Source organism: Micropterus salmoides, unplaced genomic scaffold, assembly GCF_014851395.1.
Source record: "Micropterus salmoides isolate LMB-PRFRI ecotype aquatic unplaced genomic scaffold, ASM1485139v1 Ms_hic_scaffold_20, whole genome shotgun sequence".
NCBI lineage: Eukaryota > Metazoa > Chordata > Actinopteri > Centrarchiformes > Centrarchidae > Micropterus > Micropterus salmoides.
In genome coordinates, this window is record NW_024041151.1 from 9874767 (window position 1) to 9894503 (window position 19737).

General features: G+C 39.6%; 1 protein-coding gene across 3 annotated transcripts in view; it reads right to left on the minus strand.

The window, feature by feature from the left end:
- Positions 1 to 19737, minus strand: part of LOC119914249 (fibrinogen C domain containing 1) — a 273866-nt gene that overhangs the window by 114153 nt on the left and 139976 nt on the right. Inside the window, exon 1 of one of the 3 annotated variants that reach the window (XM_038733412.1) lies at positions 8163 to 9038. The exons of 1 other annotated variant lie outside the window; for it this stretch is intronic. In XM_038733412.1, coding sequence (XP_038589340.1) covers positions 8163 to 8234 — 72 coding nt within the window. In that variant the 5' untranslated portion in view covers positions 8235 to 9038. Of the gene's footprint in view, positions 1 to 8162; positions 9039 to 19737 lie in introns of those variants that run through there. One more of the 3 variants, XM_038733414.1, reaches the window with a different exon arrangement.

Below are 19737 nucleotides of genomic sequence, written 5' to 3' on the forward strand. Positions count from 1 at the left end.
TTAACACAGAGGTGTCTGTATGTGCAAGTGTTTGTTTCTCTGAGGAATATGACCTGTTCTCCATCCTGCCAAGTTCCACAACATCAGCAGAAACTACTGGTCTGCAGTACTCAACATTTCCATATCCAATCTCATTCAGACTTATTTTGCCAAGATATTGCCGAGAGGTGCAGAATTTCACCAGAGGAAACAAGATAAACGAAATATAGTAAATATGACTTTGTCTACTGCGGCCATAGCAGGGGGTCAAAACTGCCCTGAAATGGGATGCAAGTTAAAAACTTGGGAAAAACATCATGTTTTCCTTTGCTGGTAATGGAAAACACAAGCCAGATGGTGTACGACAGAGCCACTACTAACTACTAACATTTTTTATAAGTCTGATTTTTTTTTTTTATGGGCCAAGAACAATAAAATGTTTCTTCCCAAAGAAATAATAAATCCAGCTAGGGAGGGGATTTTTTTCGACATCAATCCATCTCCTACATTTTTTGATTGATATAAAAATTTAAAGAGAAGGTTTCTGAATAACAACAAGCCATGGGAGTGAGTCCTACAATTTCTCATTTATTCAAATGTGCCACTTTCCCCCAGCCCATCTGAATAATGGCACACAGTCTGCCAGATTGAATTTTTGATGATGAATAAATAATGGATGTTGGCGGATAGGTCTGTTAATATATTAGCCATGAGTTTGTCATAACTGTTTAATACGAAAGCTGCAATAAATACATCCCAGCATCTCTTTGTGCTGCCCTCTCTCTCTCTCTAGTTCCGAATATTTTTTGTGGATCATTTAATTTTTTTATCTCTCTCCTAAAACGAGGATGCATTTCTCATCCTACTATAAGTCACTTAACCTCCTTCATGAAGTTTGCTTCTCACTCTGCTTATGACTGGTGAAAAAAAAAAAAAATATATATATATATATATATATATATATATAAAGAGGACAACAAGGATCAAGAATACTCTCTGCCTTCATCCTTCTAATCAATTAATGTTGCTATTAACCTTGAGACACCTGATGGTGGCTGGCCCATAATGATGCTATTATGTTGTCAACGTTAGCTTAAACAAGTCATTAGCAGGTAAATATATGAAGTCAGTTTGCTGAGGAAATGACTCTATTTGGCTCGGAGGAGAACACATAATGTGATTTTGGAAAGACTACCAAGTATGAGAGAGTTAGAGACTTTATGCATTGCTACCCTCCTCTGTCCTGTAATATTCTTCTGCTCCAGATCCGGTGGCCAGGGTAGATTGATTGCTTGATTAAACTTCTCCATTTATCATAAATTATTCACTGGATTTTCGGAGTCTAATTAATTCCCTTATTATTTACTGTTCATTCTGCATGCTTAGTCAGACACGTAACCCATCACAAAAGGGAACTGCGCTTGTGTGTGTATGTGACTTTGTGTGCTTGTGCGCTTGCACACATGAGTGTTTGTGAGCTGATTAATGACGAGCCCTGGGGAGAAAAAAAAGGTTCATTATGTTGTTGGAAGTATGTCCCCTTAAAAGCACGCCCCATAATCTCACATCTCTGTTTGATCAGGACTCTGGCGTGACATGAGCAGAGCTCTTTAACTGTAAGATTAAAATCGCCAGGAGGAAATTGGACACTCCTCACTGCAAATATTGCAATAGAGCCCAATCTGTCAGTGAAACGGTTCTGGCTAGTTGTCCATCAAGATGACTGAACTCTGTAACACATGCACACACTGCATCTCTCTCATCCCTCACTCCACCACTGTACCACTCTTCCAGCCCACTCTTTTCCCTCCATCTGCACACCTCTCAACTGCCTCTCACAGGTGATTTCCAATGCATTTTTAATGATGATTTAGCAGGCAAGTGAATTAAAAATTGCAGAATGGTGCAGAATTACAGTCTTCCAGAGTAAGTTTAGTTTATCTTTCCTTTAGAGAATTTTTGTTTCACATTCATGACTATTTCTAATAAGCAGATATGGCACACACACACACACACACACATGCATGAGGAGCTAATTCCTGCAAATGGAAATCTAATGTCTTAGCTTCCCTAGTCTTCCTCTCTGCCTTACACTCTCACACTTTTAGCTCTTCTACTGTGAAACCGTGCCCATCAGGTCAGCTTGCTGACATATCTATCAATACATGTTCTGGGAGGCAGAGTATAACCTTGCCCTGCGGTACCTTCCTAATGTTTCCTACTCAGCTTTACTCTCTTCACATCCATTCAAAGAGACAAACACACACAAAAGAACAGTGTGACCATATCCATTATGCTTGCCCACACATATAACATGTAACATGTGCATACCTGCACACATTTTCACACTCACACACCAACACACATTCAAGCATGTGTAGTGCATAAAATCAACACAATTACCAAGAATCACGAATAAATTACGTGCAATTACTTTGTATTGCAGCTGTTGTTTTGGATTCAAGTGAGCCCTTGGTGATGCTTTGGGGCTTTCCGTGATGAGCCTTGTAACTGATCCAAGAGCTGACTGTGAAAAAAACACAACAGCAATGTGTGGTATATCTGATAAAAAATCCTTTGTTGGAGGTATGTGGGATTCTGAGCAGCTGGAGTATATCTGCGTCATCTTGCAAAGGTACATGTGCCCCCAGCTAGCCTGCTGCCTGCTCAACACTGATCTGGGACCTACTGTGATTCATACTTTCTAACCATCCCGTGTCCTTTCTACTCTGGGTTACTCTTTTGTTTCACTACTGTGGCTCTTATTTTTATTCTACTGCTTTTACCGTCTCCTGTTTTCATTCTTGTTCCTGTCCTTCCTTACCTTTTTCTCTCAAGGCTTCCTGGGCACCTTGCAGCACCAGAAATCTGATATTGAAATGTCCTGTCCCTTCATGTCAGCAAGAGATGTAGAAAGGGAGAAAATGAGAAAAAGACATAGAGGAGTGCGAGGGTCATGTAACAAAGGCCGACAGAGGATGAGCAAGGCCAGCACATGGGACAGCTGCTGTCATTTATAACCTTCAGACTGGTAAAGCCCCTAGTTTCACAGGGCTGTACATGCATGTTACACAAAATGGCTTCATCTGTCCGCAGCAGAAACCTAAACAAAATAACACATTTCTCCATTAAGGCACTAAATCACTTTCTATGTAAAAGCACTCTTCACTTACGTAAGGACTTGACAGTAATGGCTCGTTACCACTTTGATCCACCAACACACACACTCCTCTCACACATTTATACCTTCATTCTAACAATAGGCCAACACTCCTATGAACCACTTAAGTCCTGTTCCCACAATTCAACAATACTGAAGCAATGGGTTTCAGCTATGCAAAGTGTATACTACATAGACGTGTCCAAAGCTCAAAAGAAGATTGCAATGATGAAAACGGATAAAAAGAAGACAAGCGAATAGAAAAGCATTTGTGTGTGAAGAGAACATGCCCACTGGAAGATTAAAAAAAACACAGTGAAAGTCTTTGACATTCATTATAGTGCATGCCAATGTTAAGGCAGTATTGTTATGAAGAACAGTACCAAAGAGAAATCAATGACACTGAGGGATTGTTTTTTTCTTGATAAAGTGAATACCCCTCCGTCTAGTTCCACCCCCATACTCTTGTTTAAAAAGAACAATGGATTTATAGAAGCATGTGACCACACAAACATGGCATACACAGACCATATCACACTTGTCGTCTTTTTATATACTGTACAACTGTTAAACACATACTGTAGTAAACACAAAGACTGACATGGCCTAATTTAATAAATCTCTCCTCTCAGAAAAAAAACATAGACAATATGTACACACACTTAGGCAAACACAAACACCTTGCACTCCTGTCAAAAACTGACATACAGGTGTTAAAAACACAATGAGTCTTCTTATGAGTTTTCATTCGTTCAGATGAAGGTGCCCACGCATAAACTAACCATGAGAAAAATAAAATAGTCATCTGGCAAATGAATGAAGCACTTTCGGGGGCTTCAAAACTTTTGATGTTAGGTGTTTCCTCGATGCCACCCCAAGCGGGGCACGGGGAGACAGAAGCTGAGGTTGTTAGAGTTGCACTGCTACCATAGCAGGACCCCCCACAGGGAAATCACAAGCTCAGTGAACCAGGGAACTCTCTCTGCTTTGCTCTGCTCCAGCCGACACTGCCTCCTATACCTCCAGCCAGCTCAGCAGGTTCATTAGTTTGACATAGATACCCACAAAACTAGCCAGCCCACATCTCACACATACAGTACAGGGCCAGTTTCATCTCTCAGGACACTGTTACACTTTGACTGAAACGTGTTTTACACAAGTCTAAGAAACATATACGTAACATGTCTCAGCTTCTAGTTAAAAGAATTTAGCATTTTAGCAAGGTTGAACAATTGATCAAAATCGTGATTTGAAATGTTACAATTTTCAGAGAGCAAGAGCTGCCACATCATTTATTATTTAAACAACAGTGTCTTAAAAGCAGTTGCAAGTGAACATTTATGCTGGAAGCTCTTGATTTCCTTAGCTATAATGACAACTGAAAATTTACTCAGTTATAGTGAATTAATGTTAATTCTTTGAGTTGGCAAAACAACAAAAAATAAATCTTGGCTGCTGTGGTTAATATGCTCACTCTTGGCGGTGTCTGTAAATTTAAACTTTGCCAACAATGGTTTAAGGCAGAATGATATATGAAAAAATAGACCAGCAGTTTGTCATTATTGTCATAATTGGCCAACTATGTAGCTGTTACCAATTAATATAAAGCCATGTTGGACATCATGATCACATTTGAATACTACTGAGTAATGTCAAGTATATCACTAATGTAATATCTTATTGAATTACATGAAATAAATTGGTCAAATTGGCAAAAAAAAAAAAAAAAAAAACACTACTGGATATTCTACACAAATTGTTCAACCCTAATATGTAGAAAGATGTTTCCATGGAGGATGCTCAAGCCCTCTGGGTAATGCCTGATGCGCCACAGTTACCATATGTGTGGGTGAGGTGTATCAGAGTGAGTCCGTGCAGATTGATATATCTTGGCAGGGGTATTTGTATGTGTGTGCCATGGCTGTCATGCAAACCTGATATCATTTCTGAGTTGGGTCGCTGCCGGGTGTGTTTCTGATAGATGTGAGCATACAGTGTGTGTGCTGTCAAGGCAAACCTTCCTCCTTTTTACAGCTTTGTGCCTGATGTGTTGGAGACACATACTATTCCTACTACTATAGTTAGGTGATTTGACAATTTATTTATGTGATTATGTCACTTTGATCTGTTAGTGTTGTTCCATGGTTCTAAAGTAAGGTTTGGGCTATAAGAATTCAACAAACTGTCCATGAAATATCCCTTGTTAGTGCATTGTGTGTCCATTTCAGTGTGTGAGCTGGTAAGGCACTTGTATTCTATGATATTCTATTCACACACAAACAGTCCTTTTACTGCTATGGAAACTTTTTAGTTCTTACAGTGTTATTGATTACCCGAGTGGGCAACTCACTGACTTCTCAGCTATACTTTGTGTATGTGTGTGCATGCATGTGTGGTAAAGAGGACAAACAGACATATACACCGTATAGATGTGGTTTTTGTGCTCACAACACATTTAAGATATGAGACAAAAAGACAAGTTGCTCAAACTCATTTCATGGCTGATTTAAGAATGATACCATGGAAATAGCTATAGCAAACAGCCTTATAAGATTATTTTTTTTTAAATCAATGTTTTTGTGTTTTTACAGCACGATATTACATCCCTTGTTCTTTGTGTTTCTTGTGTAGCATTACATTTTTTCCTGAGCAATGAAAACTTTAATGTTCCTCACATTACTATGGCGATAATGTCAAGCAACAACCTTGACATACAGCATCTTTCTTTTCTTTTCATTACAAATACTTTGTACGGAGGTAACATCCACTTAAAGTATCCATTTTGTTTCTTTTAAGTGTCTCATTATTATATACATATTTATACATATTAATGTTGTATCTGACCCTTTAGCCTGAGTCTCTGTTGCCTTTTATCCAGTTAATTAGATTTTAAGGCTGATGTGAAGCTGCACTTGAAGCTCCGTTTTACTCTAACTGGCCTCCATCTGTTACAAAAGGGCATGGGTGACAGCACACCTACAGCAACAAATCATATATGCAGAGTTACCGGGCAAATACTAGGCATGTTTTGTAATATCCAAACACACAGAGACCACAGATCTCTATTAACTGATCCCTCCCCACTGGGTCTGAAATGACTGTGTCAATAGCACAAGGCTGGAGATAAAGGTTCAGTGTGAGTGCTCAAGATTAGAGTGAGACAGGCTGACACACGGAGAAAGAAAGTATTTATGTGTGTCTGTGTGTGATAACAAAATTACAAGTGCAGAAGAAGGTGACAGATAGATGTAGGGAGGAGAGGGATAGATAGCAGCATTAGCCCTCCCCATTTCCCACAACCTCTCATCTCATCCAACATCCCCTGATGCTGTCTGATCCAGACTGAGTGCTGAGACACATTTTGCCTTTTCATCCTCTGGACTTACCACTCAGCATATCAGAGATTCATTTCATTCTGATTTTTTTTTCTCCAAGAACACACAAATGAAAAAGAATAAAAAATTAATCACATCGGATATCATTGTCTTTACACACATTTTTTTTTTTGTCAGTTTACTGATTGGAGACAGCAATGCTGGTAATACAGGACACACAGTCATCCAATTAAAAGCAAGGGCATTTGCTATTCACATGACCTTTAAGTGGATACAAAAGAGGCAAAGCAGCCTGTTGGCAGGAGGCTATTTGTTGGTCATATCCTCTTAGTCATTGATCAGCTCCACCTCAAAGTATAAAGCTTACATGAAAACCAGCCAACTGTTACGTATGAAATATTAACTACAGCCTTGTGATAATCGATAGTCTACTAATGTAACTATAGCCTACTTTACAGAGGACCCAGACACAGGCCCGGTTCAGAGTACCACGTCAAGGACTCACTGAGCCATGAAAGCTACTGAAGAACAAGACGGGATGCCACACATCATCTGATACCTGTCAAGCTTTGTATATGACATAAAATGTGCCACAATATGCTTCCTTTTAACTTATACCACCTGAATTACGCAACACACATTGGCTCCTGTAGTCAAATAACAACTGAGAGCAAACAAATGTATTTTTGATTTTGCTGTAGTGAAAGTTGTGAAAAAGCTGGAACCCCAAGCTGTTTTTGTTTGTTAAGTGTATCCTATTATCTATATTCCCTGCTGATGCCTTTTCTTCACAACAGGTCAATTCATTTGGGCATTTCAGCAAACCAAGGACTGTCCAGTTAAGTGCAAAGTTCTTAGTCCAAAAAAAGTGTTACATTCCTGATATCCTTTAATGTCAAAAAAATTTGCAATGGCTTTGGGGGCGTTTTCACGTCAGCACCTTTATATTATTTTTTCTGTGATGTCTTATACTAACTAAGTCCATCCCCTTAGATAAGTCATTCTGTGCAACGGCGCCAAGCTTTTTCAGTGCCCCGAAATCCGATTCCGTGTTGCCAACGAGCCGTCTCCCTCATGGGCTGTCAATACCCCTCTACTGACCTTGTGAAAACACACTGCCTATTCCCCAAAGTGGGCTTGTCTGACTGCAACACAGCGCACGCCAGCTCCTGTCTCAATTCATCCGAGCAGGAGACTGCCTAAAGAGCTCTGGAGTGTTAATAGCTTCAGGGTGTCTGTGTGCCATGTTTCCATACTCTGAACAACGCATATGCTATTTCCAGACATTCAATTCCAGACCAGGCGTTATGGGATGGAAACATTAGAATAATTGGTGAAGATGTAGCTGAGATGCGCAAAAAAACTATCGGCCAATTCACACTAATGTCCTGCCCTGATTTTACCATTATTTATCTCAGTTCATCTATTTGTATCCCAAGTAGTCTAACTAACACGATAAAGCGTGGCACGCTAAACAGTAGCCATAGGGACTGTGATCTGCGGGTGGCTTTAGAAATTATGACAGGAACAGAAGTGCCAGTTCCCGAGTAGTCTGGAAAAGCTCGAGTGCAGCTGTCTCTCGAGCGTAGAGATTCGCCCTAGAGCCACATCACCAAACCCGGCGTGGTAACACTGCGCCAAACAGATGCACCACTCCTCATAGCCAATTGTAGTTTGTGAGAACATACCTGGTTTTTATGCCGAGTCCCATCTTCGAGTTCAGAAGAGCTGTTCATGATTCCCCATCGGTCTTTTACCATGCTACAGAGAATCTGCACATCAGAGCCGCCTGTTTGTTCCAGGCGACAGAGAAGAACCCCGCTCTTTTTAAGTCTTTACCTGTGATTTTGCCTGCTCCATGGAAAAAAAATCGGTATTTAAAAAAAGAAGGGTGACTCCACTACTTCTGCGGCTCAGCAACAACACACACCGCACAAATTACGCACTAAAATTCCTCATGTGAGTCTCCTGATTATCTCATAGTTATTCCAATTAAAAAGAATAAAAAGCGGTGTTTAAAGGCTCCAGGGTGTGTAACTTGACTTACAAACGCATTGCAATTATATTGGATTTAACGAAAACAAAAATGAACCTCAAAATGGTCCAGAAAGCACCGGGTGCAGTCCTTTTAATCCATAAAAAATGAATCAACAAAATCTTTGGCTCAAATTGCAAAGTGCAACCTGACCTTTTTGTCCATCCACGAATGTGTCCAGTGAGAAGGTAAAGACAGGATGGGATAGGGTTGCAGAGATGCCGTCTTCCTTTTACTGGTTTATTCGGCGAGAATACTCCACGCAGTCCGTTGGATGGACAGACTCTTCTTTATTGCGCCAGGCTGATCCGGCTGGTATTTCACAGAGATGCCTTTGACAAGACGGGTACGGAGAGATTAGCTTGCTCCGCTTGTGTGTCGCACGGGGCGCTCAGTGCCTCCGACTGTCAATCAACGCGTCCCTTCGGTACTCGCGGCGCGCTCCAAGACAGCGCTCCTTTCCTGTGCCGCCCTGCCCACGACTGCTGTGCCACTGCCACCCCGTCTGCTACTTCACTTCCACTGCTCTGTGGATCCTCCTATTCCACTGCAACCCAGACAACAGCAGATTGTGGCAAATGCACTACAGCCTGTGTAATGAGTGTAATGTAAAATGATCTTGAGATTGGATTGCTGATAAAATCCTCCTGCAGGAACAAAAACGTGACAAATCTACTATTGGTTGTAACAAATTTAGAAGGATACATGACTAGTTTTAGTAATTATCTCAAAGTGGTAATGACTGGGTGTGACATCACCCAGCACCTCTGATTCCAGTGACAGCCTTTAGAAGTATAGGTGTTTAAAGCAGAGAAACCTCACACTATAGTAGAAAAAAAGATCAAACAGAATATTAAACTGAAGCAACTGCCTCATTTATTTCACAGAAGTCCTCTTTAAAACCACCAGAGTCCTTCCCTAGATTTACACAAGTTTATCTGAGGTGAGCCGTGAGATAAGTGGACACTGCCTTCGGAGCTAAAACACAATGTCATTGATGTGAAAGGACAATGTGAGATGTACAGTAAACAATCACGAAACACATAGCTGCATACAAGCAAGGCTAACCACAGTAGCATACAAGATCCACAATAAGTGAAAATAATGGGAGAAAATGCACCGGACTGTCATTTGTGTTTAGATATTTATGTCACAGAAGCACATTTTCTTTTGGCCTTTCTTCATCATACAGGAAATGCTCTCACTGTGTATTAAACCATTGATTATTACAAGAGGTTATCAGGGGAAACTTGAATAACCCAGATGGGTTAACATAAGAGCTCTTGTGTTTGAACAGGTATAAATTAACCAACAAGTTCCTACAGAAATCAATTCCCACCTCAGTAGTTTCTAGTGTACTCAGTTCCTGGTGACAGACAGCACAGCAGCACACAAAGACCTCGTGTACACAGAGAATGACTGACAATAATGTGGCCCACAATGTTTTTGCTCAGTTAAGCTAGTTTGATAGACAGATGAGAGGTCTAATCACCAGTGCCGGGACCAAGGCAGGAGTGAGATTACTCATCCCTGTGATGAACCTGCATTGACAAAGCGGTAGGGTGAGGGGGATAATGCAAAATAGAGTCGCAGCTACACAGTGTGCAAAGTCAGCAGGTCTGACATCCACCTGTGGATTGAGAGTATGTTGTTACGGTTGAATAGTTTATCATGGAAAGCCCATCTAGGAACACAAATTGCTAATTGAATGTAATGATAGCATTCAACTTGTTTGAACATTCTGTGCTTTTGGATCTCTTTCTTTTCAAATACAGATTCATTAAATAAATGGTCTTTGGTGCAGAACTGCAACCAGCACACAAGATGCTGTGGTGAGAGAAGAGGTGGCTGACTGTTACCCCTGAGATTTTAATTCTATCAGCGACTGAACTGTAATCTTTAAAGCCCCTGAAAACTTGGCTTAAAATGTCAAAAGTATATATATATAGATGTATATATGTATATGAATGACTGATTGACTGATGCCTGTGTTCTTCATTTTTTCTAAACTTTATGATGTCAGGAATATTAGGATATTTATTTTACTGACATTTTAGATGTGTTTCCAGTGGGTTATTATTGAGTGTATCAAAGAAGGCTGGACTATTGGTGGAGGTTGGTGCTGTCTGAGTATCCTTCCACTGCCCTTCCAGTTAACATTTAAAATTAGTTCATAAGCAATGTGAGCATGTAGTTTGATCAGATTTGACTGATAGTGGCGGGGCAACATAAATGAACAACCCTAACTGTCATCACATTTTAATTCAAATATTGCTATTGCTTGTTGCTGAGAATAAACATTTAAAGATTAGTGGCATACCTTCCTTGAATATAAGGAATCAATTTCCTTCAGGACTTATACATTCCCAGAGTCAGGAAGGGGCAGGAAACATCACTGCAGATCCATCTCACCCCAGACACAACCTGTTCCAGCTCCTCCCCTCTGGTAGGCGCTACAGAGCACTGTACACCAAAACCAACAGACACAGGAACAGTTTCTTCCCACAAGTCATCACTCTGATGAACAGCTGATTTCTGCCTCACAGTGTCAAGAACAATTCCTGTGCAATAACCCAGTAACTCTGTCTCTAATCAGCCACCTGTTTACTGGTTACCACTTATTATTTATTCATCATTCTCTCGTTCTCTATTTCAGAGCTGTTCATACTGTTCATATTGTCATTGTATGCATGTATGTGTATGTGCACCTGGATATCTCATCCACCTCCAACATGTACATAATAACAATGATAACAATAATAATAATAATAATAATAATAATAATAATAATAATTTACTCCTGCATCCTTTGCACTATTGTCTCAGTCTGTCAATATTGTTTTTGTACATAGTGTGTATATATGTGTTCTCTATACTGTAGCCTGTGTGTGATTTTATTATTGTATTGTTGTATAAGTAAGCACATCGTGAGCAATGTACAATCCTGAGTCAAATTCCTCGTATGTGTACACATACCTGGCAAATAAAGCTGATTCTGATTCTGATTACTGGAACAAAAGGCAGTTAACACCAAATGTCTTTTTACGCCCAGAGGTTGTGATTCCTATTTGATGAAAAAAGAAGAATGTGCAAACATTGCACATATGCTGACAAACTACAGTGGTATTCTATTTGGCTTTTATCCTTCTGGGCTTTTGACAAATATTGTAATAATATAGCAATTTCTTTGACAATGAGTGAGCCATGACTTTAATATCAGGGGATAAGATGTAATGAAGGACTACCAAATATGTAGCAGAGCAAACCATTGTAGATAGAACCTTGGTCACACCAGCTGATGGTCATGTCTTTGTCTACTAATGTGTGTGCTTGCAGGTGTGTGTTTTTAGTGTGTGCTCAGTTCTGGGCCCATCTTTGAATGTCACTGAAACCTGATCAGCCAGAGACATTCAGAGGAATAGTCTCCCAGGAAGAGCTGCTTATCTCTACAATTAGCCCAGACAATACAGCCCTTTATTGGCTTTGCTGTTTTATGTGTCCTGATATCCAAACAAGCATTTGTGTTTGTATTTTGTGTGACACTTTGCTCAAGCTCTGCACTTGGTTCAATGCTGCTCTCTGAGATTTTTTCCCCCCTTGGCTGTGTTGGTTTGAATTTTTACGCATCGAGTGGCAGCAGGACAAATGCACAGAGCTGTGAAGAACCAACAGGGTGAACTGCCCTTCCCAAAATGCCAAGCCTATAATTTGCAAAACGACGGAGTTGCAAAAAAGATAAAAAGAAAGAACATGAAAAAATGTGTGAAGGAAGAAAGGATGGGAAATAATATGAGTTATACTTTAATGAAGAACAGCACAGACAGTACAAACTGTATTGTTCTTCAAGTGGCATTAAGTTGCATATGGAATAATGCATAGTCAGAGAGGTATACTCAACAAATATAGGAAATGAACAGTGGTTTAAACCTAGTGAGTAATAAAAATACACACATTGCAAGTACATTCACTGTACATTGGCACACCTGCACAAACCGAATAACGGTAAACATAATCAAAGTGTCAGTCCCAATACTCTCATCAAAAGAATTCAGTGAAAAAATCAATAGGGGACACAAACAGAGGGTGTGCAGGCTGAGGGAGAAATCTCTGGTGTTATTAATGTATAACGATGGTCTTTCTGAAACATCTCCAGAGGAGGGGCAGAGCGCTCTCACCTCTGAAGTGCAAAGTCAAAGGCAGTGTTGCATCTCTCGCTGGCTGCTCTGTTAATTCCCTAACTTAGCCCGAGGTTAGCCATAGGTGTGGGACATGATTGAGGTTACTGATACATAGGATTCTTTGCAGAGCTCTTTGCTGTGCCCTCTCCCTTCTTCAGTTAGAATATCAACCCTGTGGGGGCAAAGCTATTTCATCAAACTCTGCACACACACACAGACACACAGACACACACACACACACACACACACACACGACTTGCAAAAACACATTCTTGAGAAGTGAGGGTCCAGTGAGTACACTGAGTCTGGTCGCAGACAGGGGTGAAATTTACTAATGGGGGTAATTAGAGTTAAATCTGGGAGATGGAATTTCATAAGTGGTGCTGATGATGATCACAGAAGTGATTGTAATGATTATGAGCTTGAAAATAGGGTGACAAGCTTCTTTACTGTCCTCCTTATAGTATACAAGCTACTATGATTATGTTCTTTAGCTGTGATCGTTTACAGTATTTACAGGACTGATCATATTCTGGGCCCTGCTGTTGTCATTTTCATCTCGGCTTCCATCGTCTTCAGTGAGTCAGGACCTCCTTTGTTGCCTTTGCAACTTCGATCTATGTTTCCAATCCGGTAGCTGATGTTGTCTGACTCATGTACTCCATGTTTTGCCATCTCTGGCTCGTTAGAGTTCTGTTTGCCTATTGGCTCACAATCAGGATTTCTCAGTGAGCCTTCGAGCTGTGTTTGTTGAATGGTTTGTAATTATCCGCAGGCCTCCCTTGGGCAATGCTCCCGGGCACCTCTGCAAGTATATACTGCTCCACCCACCAATGAACCCTTTCTTTTGGAGCTATGAGAGAAACAATGAACACACACATCATAAAAGAAAAGTACATGCACAGTTAGGATAAGAGGCTTATTAAAACATGCAGGCAGCAGAAATCAACCTGTTTACCTGCAACTTCATCTTCCCCTGTAATCAATACTGGCCCCTTACCCTTTTTCACTTATTTCCTCTTGCTTCTTCAATCTCCCTTTCTTTTCAACTAATTGTACGGCATGGCATCAAACAAGCTTACCTACCAAAAAACGCAAAAGTATGTCAGCCTATTGCCCTCACAAAGAACATAAGGTCTTTAATACTATATGACATGTAGGGCTCAACTCCCAAAGTGGTTTAAATCCAATCTGTACCTCTTTGGGGGATTGGGATTTAAGTAGAAAGGAGGTAATCCAAAAATACTAGTTCTTGTACTGTCTTATAATTCCATTAATGCTCTTTACCCCCTCCTGGGACATCCATGTACCTGTGGTGTAGCCTAACCTTTAATGTAACTTATTTTCATTAAATCTCTGGGGTTCCAAATCACATCGGCTGTTCTCTTTAGCCATGACTATAAATGATCAGACTGTATTAATAAGGAGAGCCTTTTATAGTCAAGCTTTTGCTTTGGCTTACTTTTGCTTTTTATTACATCTGAAGATGTACGTTTCAAGAGTGACACATTTCACGCAAACAATTGCAGTCTATCTACTTCTATTATAACAATTGTCTTTTGTGTGTGCTTTGGCTTGTGGCACAAATCTTAATGCAATTGATGTTACTGTTACTAGTTACCCAACAACGATTCAGTGATGTTTACCACTAGCATGCACCAACACCAGCCAATGTCATCACTATCTCTGCACCTGTGCGCCATACACTCTCATATACTCTGTATTCTGTGTGGGAAACCTGGTCTCGAAATAATTTTTGGTGGCCTGCCTTCCCCTCTCTCTGATAATCAGCCTTTAAATCATGGTGGAGGAATGTAATGTGTACAAAATTTGTGTCTGCAGCATGTAATCTGCATTTGAAAGTTTGTTATCATTTTGCAGAATTTTATGAGACTCCACTGTGTGACCCTAGAGCTCTGGAAAAGGATCAGTTGGAGTGAGAGAGAGAGAATGTCTCCTGTGGTGCTATGCAGTAATGTGTGTGAAAAATAAAAAACTGGAGATGAAATTCTACTACTTCACTCAGCACATGTCAGTGCACTTTCAGGTGAAACCAAAGAGACAGAACCAAAGAGAAGAACGAAAATTATATGTAATAATCATAATATCGCAGTCTTGCTGCTTGAAATATTGCAGCTATTGGAGTTGATGGCAGATAGGCCAGGACAGATGTCAACCCACTGAATCCATCTCTGGCTAGAGAGGAAGGTAAAAAGGTATTTTGAAATAAGGGGGATGAGTGGCCATGGATGAAAGAGACTCCAACTCTTTCATCTTTGTGTCTTGGTAAAAAAAAAAAAAAAATCATTCAATGTACAAATACTGTAAATCTTTGAGTTAAGAAGCAGGCCAAAGGTGAAAGGATTTGCTCTCCAAAAATCATTGACTCCCCTCAATATATTTGGCCTTCTATCTTGACTTCCATCTTCCAATATACAATGCCAACAGAGAATAGAACAGTTTGAATAATTTATACTTGGCTGAACAGACCGGATGCTGTTTATATTTTTGTGTTGTTAAACCCTGCCATCAGCCAGTCAGTGATGACTTTCTAAATATGGAGCGACTGTTACTCTCAATACTAATACCAATATTTGGTCTTTTTCAAGATATCTCGAGGGAGCAGGACTGTTAACAGTTCTGCATATAACTCAATTGTAAAAAATGTTAGATGCAGTAAAATGCACAAAGCACAATGAAGCTACAGCAATTCCACATTGGCTATGTGCCAGCTCTTGGCAGTCATCCAATTAACGCCTTAGTTTGGGTTAATTTACTGTCATGTTTCTTTGATACCCTGCAATTGCAGATTCTTGTTGCAGTGACTAAACCAATAAACCCAACATTACTTCTAGCCTACAAAATAAAAAGAACGCCACGCTAGTTTTTTCATAACGAGCTCAACTTTGGTGAACTTTGACCTGCGAATTGACCTGCGAATTGACCTGCCAGAGTAATGTCACAGCACAGAGAACAAAGAATGAACCTCAGGTAGCTATTGGGACTGCGTGTCCTGACTAGCTCACCAGCTACAGCAGCTCACAAACTAATGTTAGCCGTGCAAGTAGGACCCTACTTCATCAAGCCTGTGGAATATATTTCAGAAAATATATTTCACAAAGACACATGGAAGAAATGTTTGTTGAGACATTAAGAATGATGACAGGAGTTTATTGGGCCATTGTTCTTATTAAGTCCACTATCTTCTTATTTTATGAGCTGTATATGGCTCTCACCACATCACTCAACCAAACAGCCTTTCAGTTCCCTGTACTTAAGAGTGCTGCTCAGCTTTGACACTACTGCAGAGTCATCCAAGGCAGAAAACATGATGACTCCTGGTTGCATTTGTAGACTGTAGTCTGTAGTGCACAGTGCGAACATGAAAGGGGACAGGACTCTTCCCTGTGGGGTTGCAGAGCTGCTTACCAGCTGTTCAGGCACACAGTGACACAACTGTAGAAACCATGATATGTCAGATTGTCAGGTATTAATACTGCATTACTCCACCTTTGGGGTTAATACCATTATAGTGCAAACTGAGTAATAGCCTTAAACTTAAGGAGGAAGTATGTGAAATTTTCCATGATGCAAGATTGTGCACTTTGAAATTACAATGTGTATTAATAAGGGTGGTCTGTCAAAGTGAAAAAATACCGGAATAGTCGTCAGCTAGAATGATTTGAAATGAATGTAATGGATGTGATACCATTAACTGTACTGTATGTTAGATGAGTGGATTTATTATATACAATTTAATGTAAGTGCTACAATATTGCCTGCCTATAAGTGAAAACATGTAGTCATCTGTTATAAGTGATGGAAATTGAAAACAAATTATAGAGGAAAAGAGAAAAAAATCTATTCTAAATATAGAGGTGATTAGGATGCTCAGGGAAGATAAAAGTTGCACTTCAAGTATCAAGAGCAAATGGGGGACGCCTTTAAACTGTCATTTGCAGCCCTCATTTGATCACAGGTAAAGTTACAAACTGCTCGGTCAATTGTTGTATGCTTTCTCAAAGGGACAGAATGAGCACATGGTGTCTTTCATCACCTATATTTGGCTTTTTACCTTGTAAATACTGGTATTTTTCCCCCTCATGAAAACAAAAACAGGATCTCTTCAGTCACAAACTTAAGTCCAGGAAGCTTAGACAGCCTTACCCAAACCACAATATCCATAGCAATTGCTTTTGCTTGATCAGCCAGCCATTGGTCATTGCTAGCTGGAAAAACGTCTGATATCTTTAAGACAGCAAGTTACTAATGTGATTTGCATTTTTACTAGTAATCTCAACATTCATTTTAATATGCATTAGCTACAGGGGAGTAATATGAGTGTACTATATTTGTCTGCAAACAATATTTAACACTCACCACATATTTAGTGTACAAAGCAAATATCTCTATCAATGAAATCTTCAGCATTGACAAATGTATTTGGGGATATACTATCTTGAAGGTATATTAATATTTTGAATTGAAGGTCTTGCCTTGAGACTGTGTGTGGATAATCAGTGGTATAGACAAAACATGAATCCCAGTGCATTCAAATTCACTTGAGGTACACAACAGAATGTCAAACTGTAACCTGCTCTTCTCTCACTTTTTATGCATTATTTCCCACAGTGGTAAAGGGAGTCAAAGGGAGGTAAAGGAATGCAAGAGCTGATGGCCTTCTGCTGACAAGTCTGTTGCACAGTCTATCTGACAAACCTGGAATTGAAATTAAACATAAAAACATTTCAGGAAACAAATCTTGGGCAGCTAAGTAGCTGAGCCCACAGAGAAGACTTTGTCTACATAGTAATAAAACAATTATCCAGCTTCTACATTCACCATCTTAAAATTAAATCAACTAAATGGGCCACTGAAGACATCTGACATTTTGAAAATGTGTTTAGTTTACACTGGTTATTTGTTCTTTGAAAGAACAAATATCTACTGAGAATGTATTTGAGTGACTGGTCAGTACATTTAAACCAAATAGAGTTTAAGCACAAAAACATGTTTAGCTAATTATCTCTGAAACAGAGATAAGATCACTTGCCAGTTTTTAGTGCAGTGTGTTTCAGAAGGTGACCAAATGAGATATCAGGTTATATTTATACTGCAGCCCCAAAGCCAATTGATGTCATTAAAATGTTATTAGGTTGTTAAACAAATTGCATTTTTACACATAAAAAACTTATCTTGTTTATAGTAAAACCAGGGCAATATCATAACACATAGTCATAACACATAGTTTCATGTCTTACAGTACCACTTAAAGTTGAATAACTTATGATAGAGGAACACAGAATTATTTTAACACTGAAAATCTCTATTGCTTCTATGTGCTGCTATAGCTTCTATATCAATGAGGTGACTGTCCCCAGGTCAATAACGGGATTTGCAGTGACAAGCACCACAGTACAGGGGAACTGGCCATTACAAATGGTGAGATATTTCTAGGCTTTTGCTTTGGATGAGGACTCCTACTTTACAAAAGTATCATGGCAGACACTGGTTTATAAACCTATAGGACCACAAAAGAATGGGTAATTATAAATGAATTACCACAAAAGAATGGGTAATTATAAATGCAGAGAATTTACTTGTTATTCCATCAGTATATAAGCATGCTTAATAACTAATTCCACTTAGTGGCAGGGCTGCCTCATTATTCCAAACTACTTTGTATCAGGACAGAATAGTACCAATAGTCCACCCCTTTTCACTCTGTTGAGGGTTTTTGTCCCAAGTACAGCAGAAGTATGAATGACGAACAACAAAAGTGATTAAAAGGATAGGCCATTTACTCAACTGCCCCCTCCAACTGAAAACATGCAATGTTTTATGAAAAAGACAAAGAGATGGCTAAACATAATGAGAAATGGTAGCTCCAGGAAAGAGCAAAAGTTGAATTGGCATTTAAAGGGGGGATAAAAATTGGGAGAATAAATCTGATAAGCTTTGTTTTGTTAAATCTAATGATTTTAGATCAATAAGTAACTAAAATGCTTGACAAAATAGGCTAATAGGCCACGACAAATTGGTCAAAAGAACTTCTGTGAAAGAGCTCACAGAGAGTTATTTAACCCTCTTTTCTGAAAGGCTTCAAATATATACATATTAGTCCACACACTGTAGCCTGTAAACATGATATATGTCTTAGTGGTTATAGTTATTATGATGAATCCTACAACTGAATCATCACGGAACCTTGTAAAGACATACACAAAAATTATATAATTCAATTTAAAGTCCACATTGCATTATTTCAAATTAGCTCATCCAGTTTAGAATCTTTTGGGATTCTTCTACAGGGACAAAACAAATAATGCCTACATGAATAAGGATTTAGTTATGATTTCATTGTACAGCAGTTTGATGAGGCAGGATGTTACGTCCCAAGGTCTAGGGGTGTCCTGGATGTAACATAAATGTGTGGCCTCCCACTCTTCCCATTCCCAAACAAGGCCAGCACACAACAAATACAATTTAGCAGTTTTTATTATACATCGGAGATGAGCAGTGCCCAAAACAACAACCAAAACACTAAGAAAACCTAAATCTTTCCTAAACCCAAAACCAAAAGGTAAAGAAAAGACAAAGCTCTAAAACTAGGCTTCTAAGTCCAAAAACAGGAGAAAATGGTGCAAACAAAAAAAAGGGCTTCTCACTCCTACTCACTGCTAGTAGCTGACACAATATAGCTACGACAAAGGAAATTGCTTCATAGCAACAAAAATGGCAAAGCCAACAAAACCAGGTTGTCATAAGACAATCAGAAGGACTACGATACTACTTACAATCTAAGTTGAATATAGTCACAACCGTTCACTATGTACAATAAACACAGACATAACACACAGTCCTCAGGCAGGTTGGGAATGGCAGAGAGAGGGGGAGAGTTCCTGTCAGTAGGACTTAAGATGGCTGCTGTCATCCAGGTGCCCAATCAGGAGGCTCCAATCAGCTCAACCGGACCAATCCAGTGTGTCCACCTGTTCTCCAGTACCTGCATACACTCACACACACACTCTAATGGAGGAGAACAGCTGA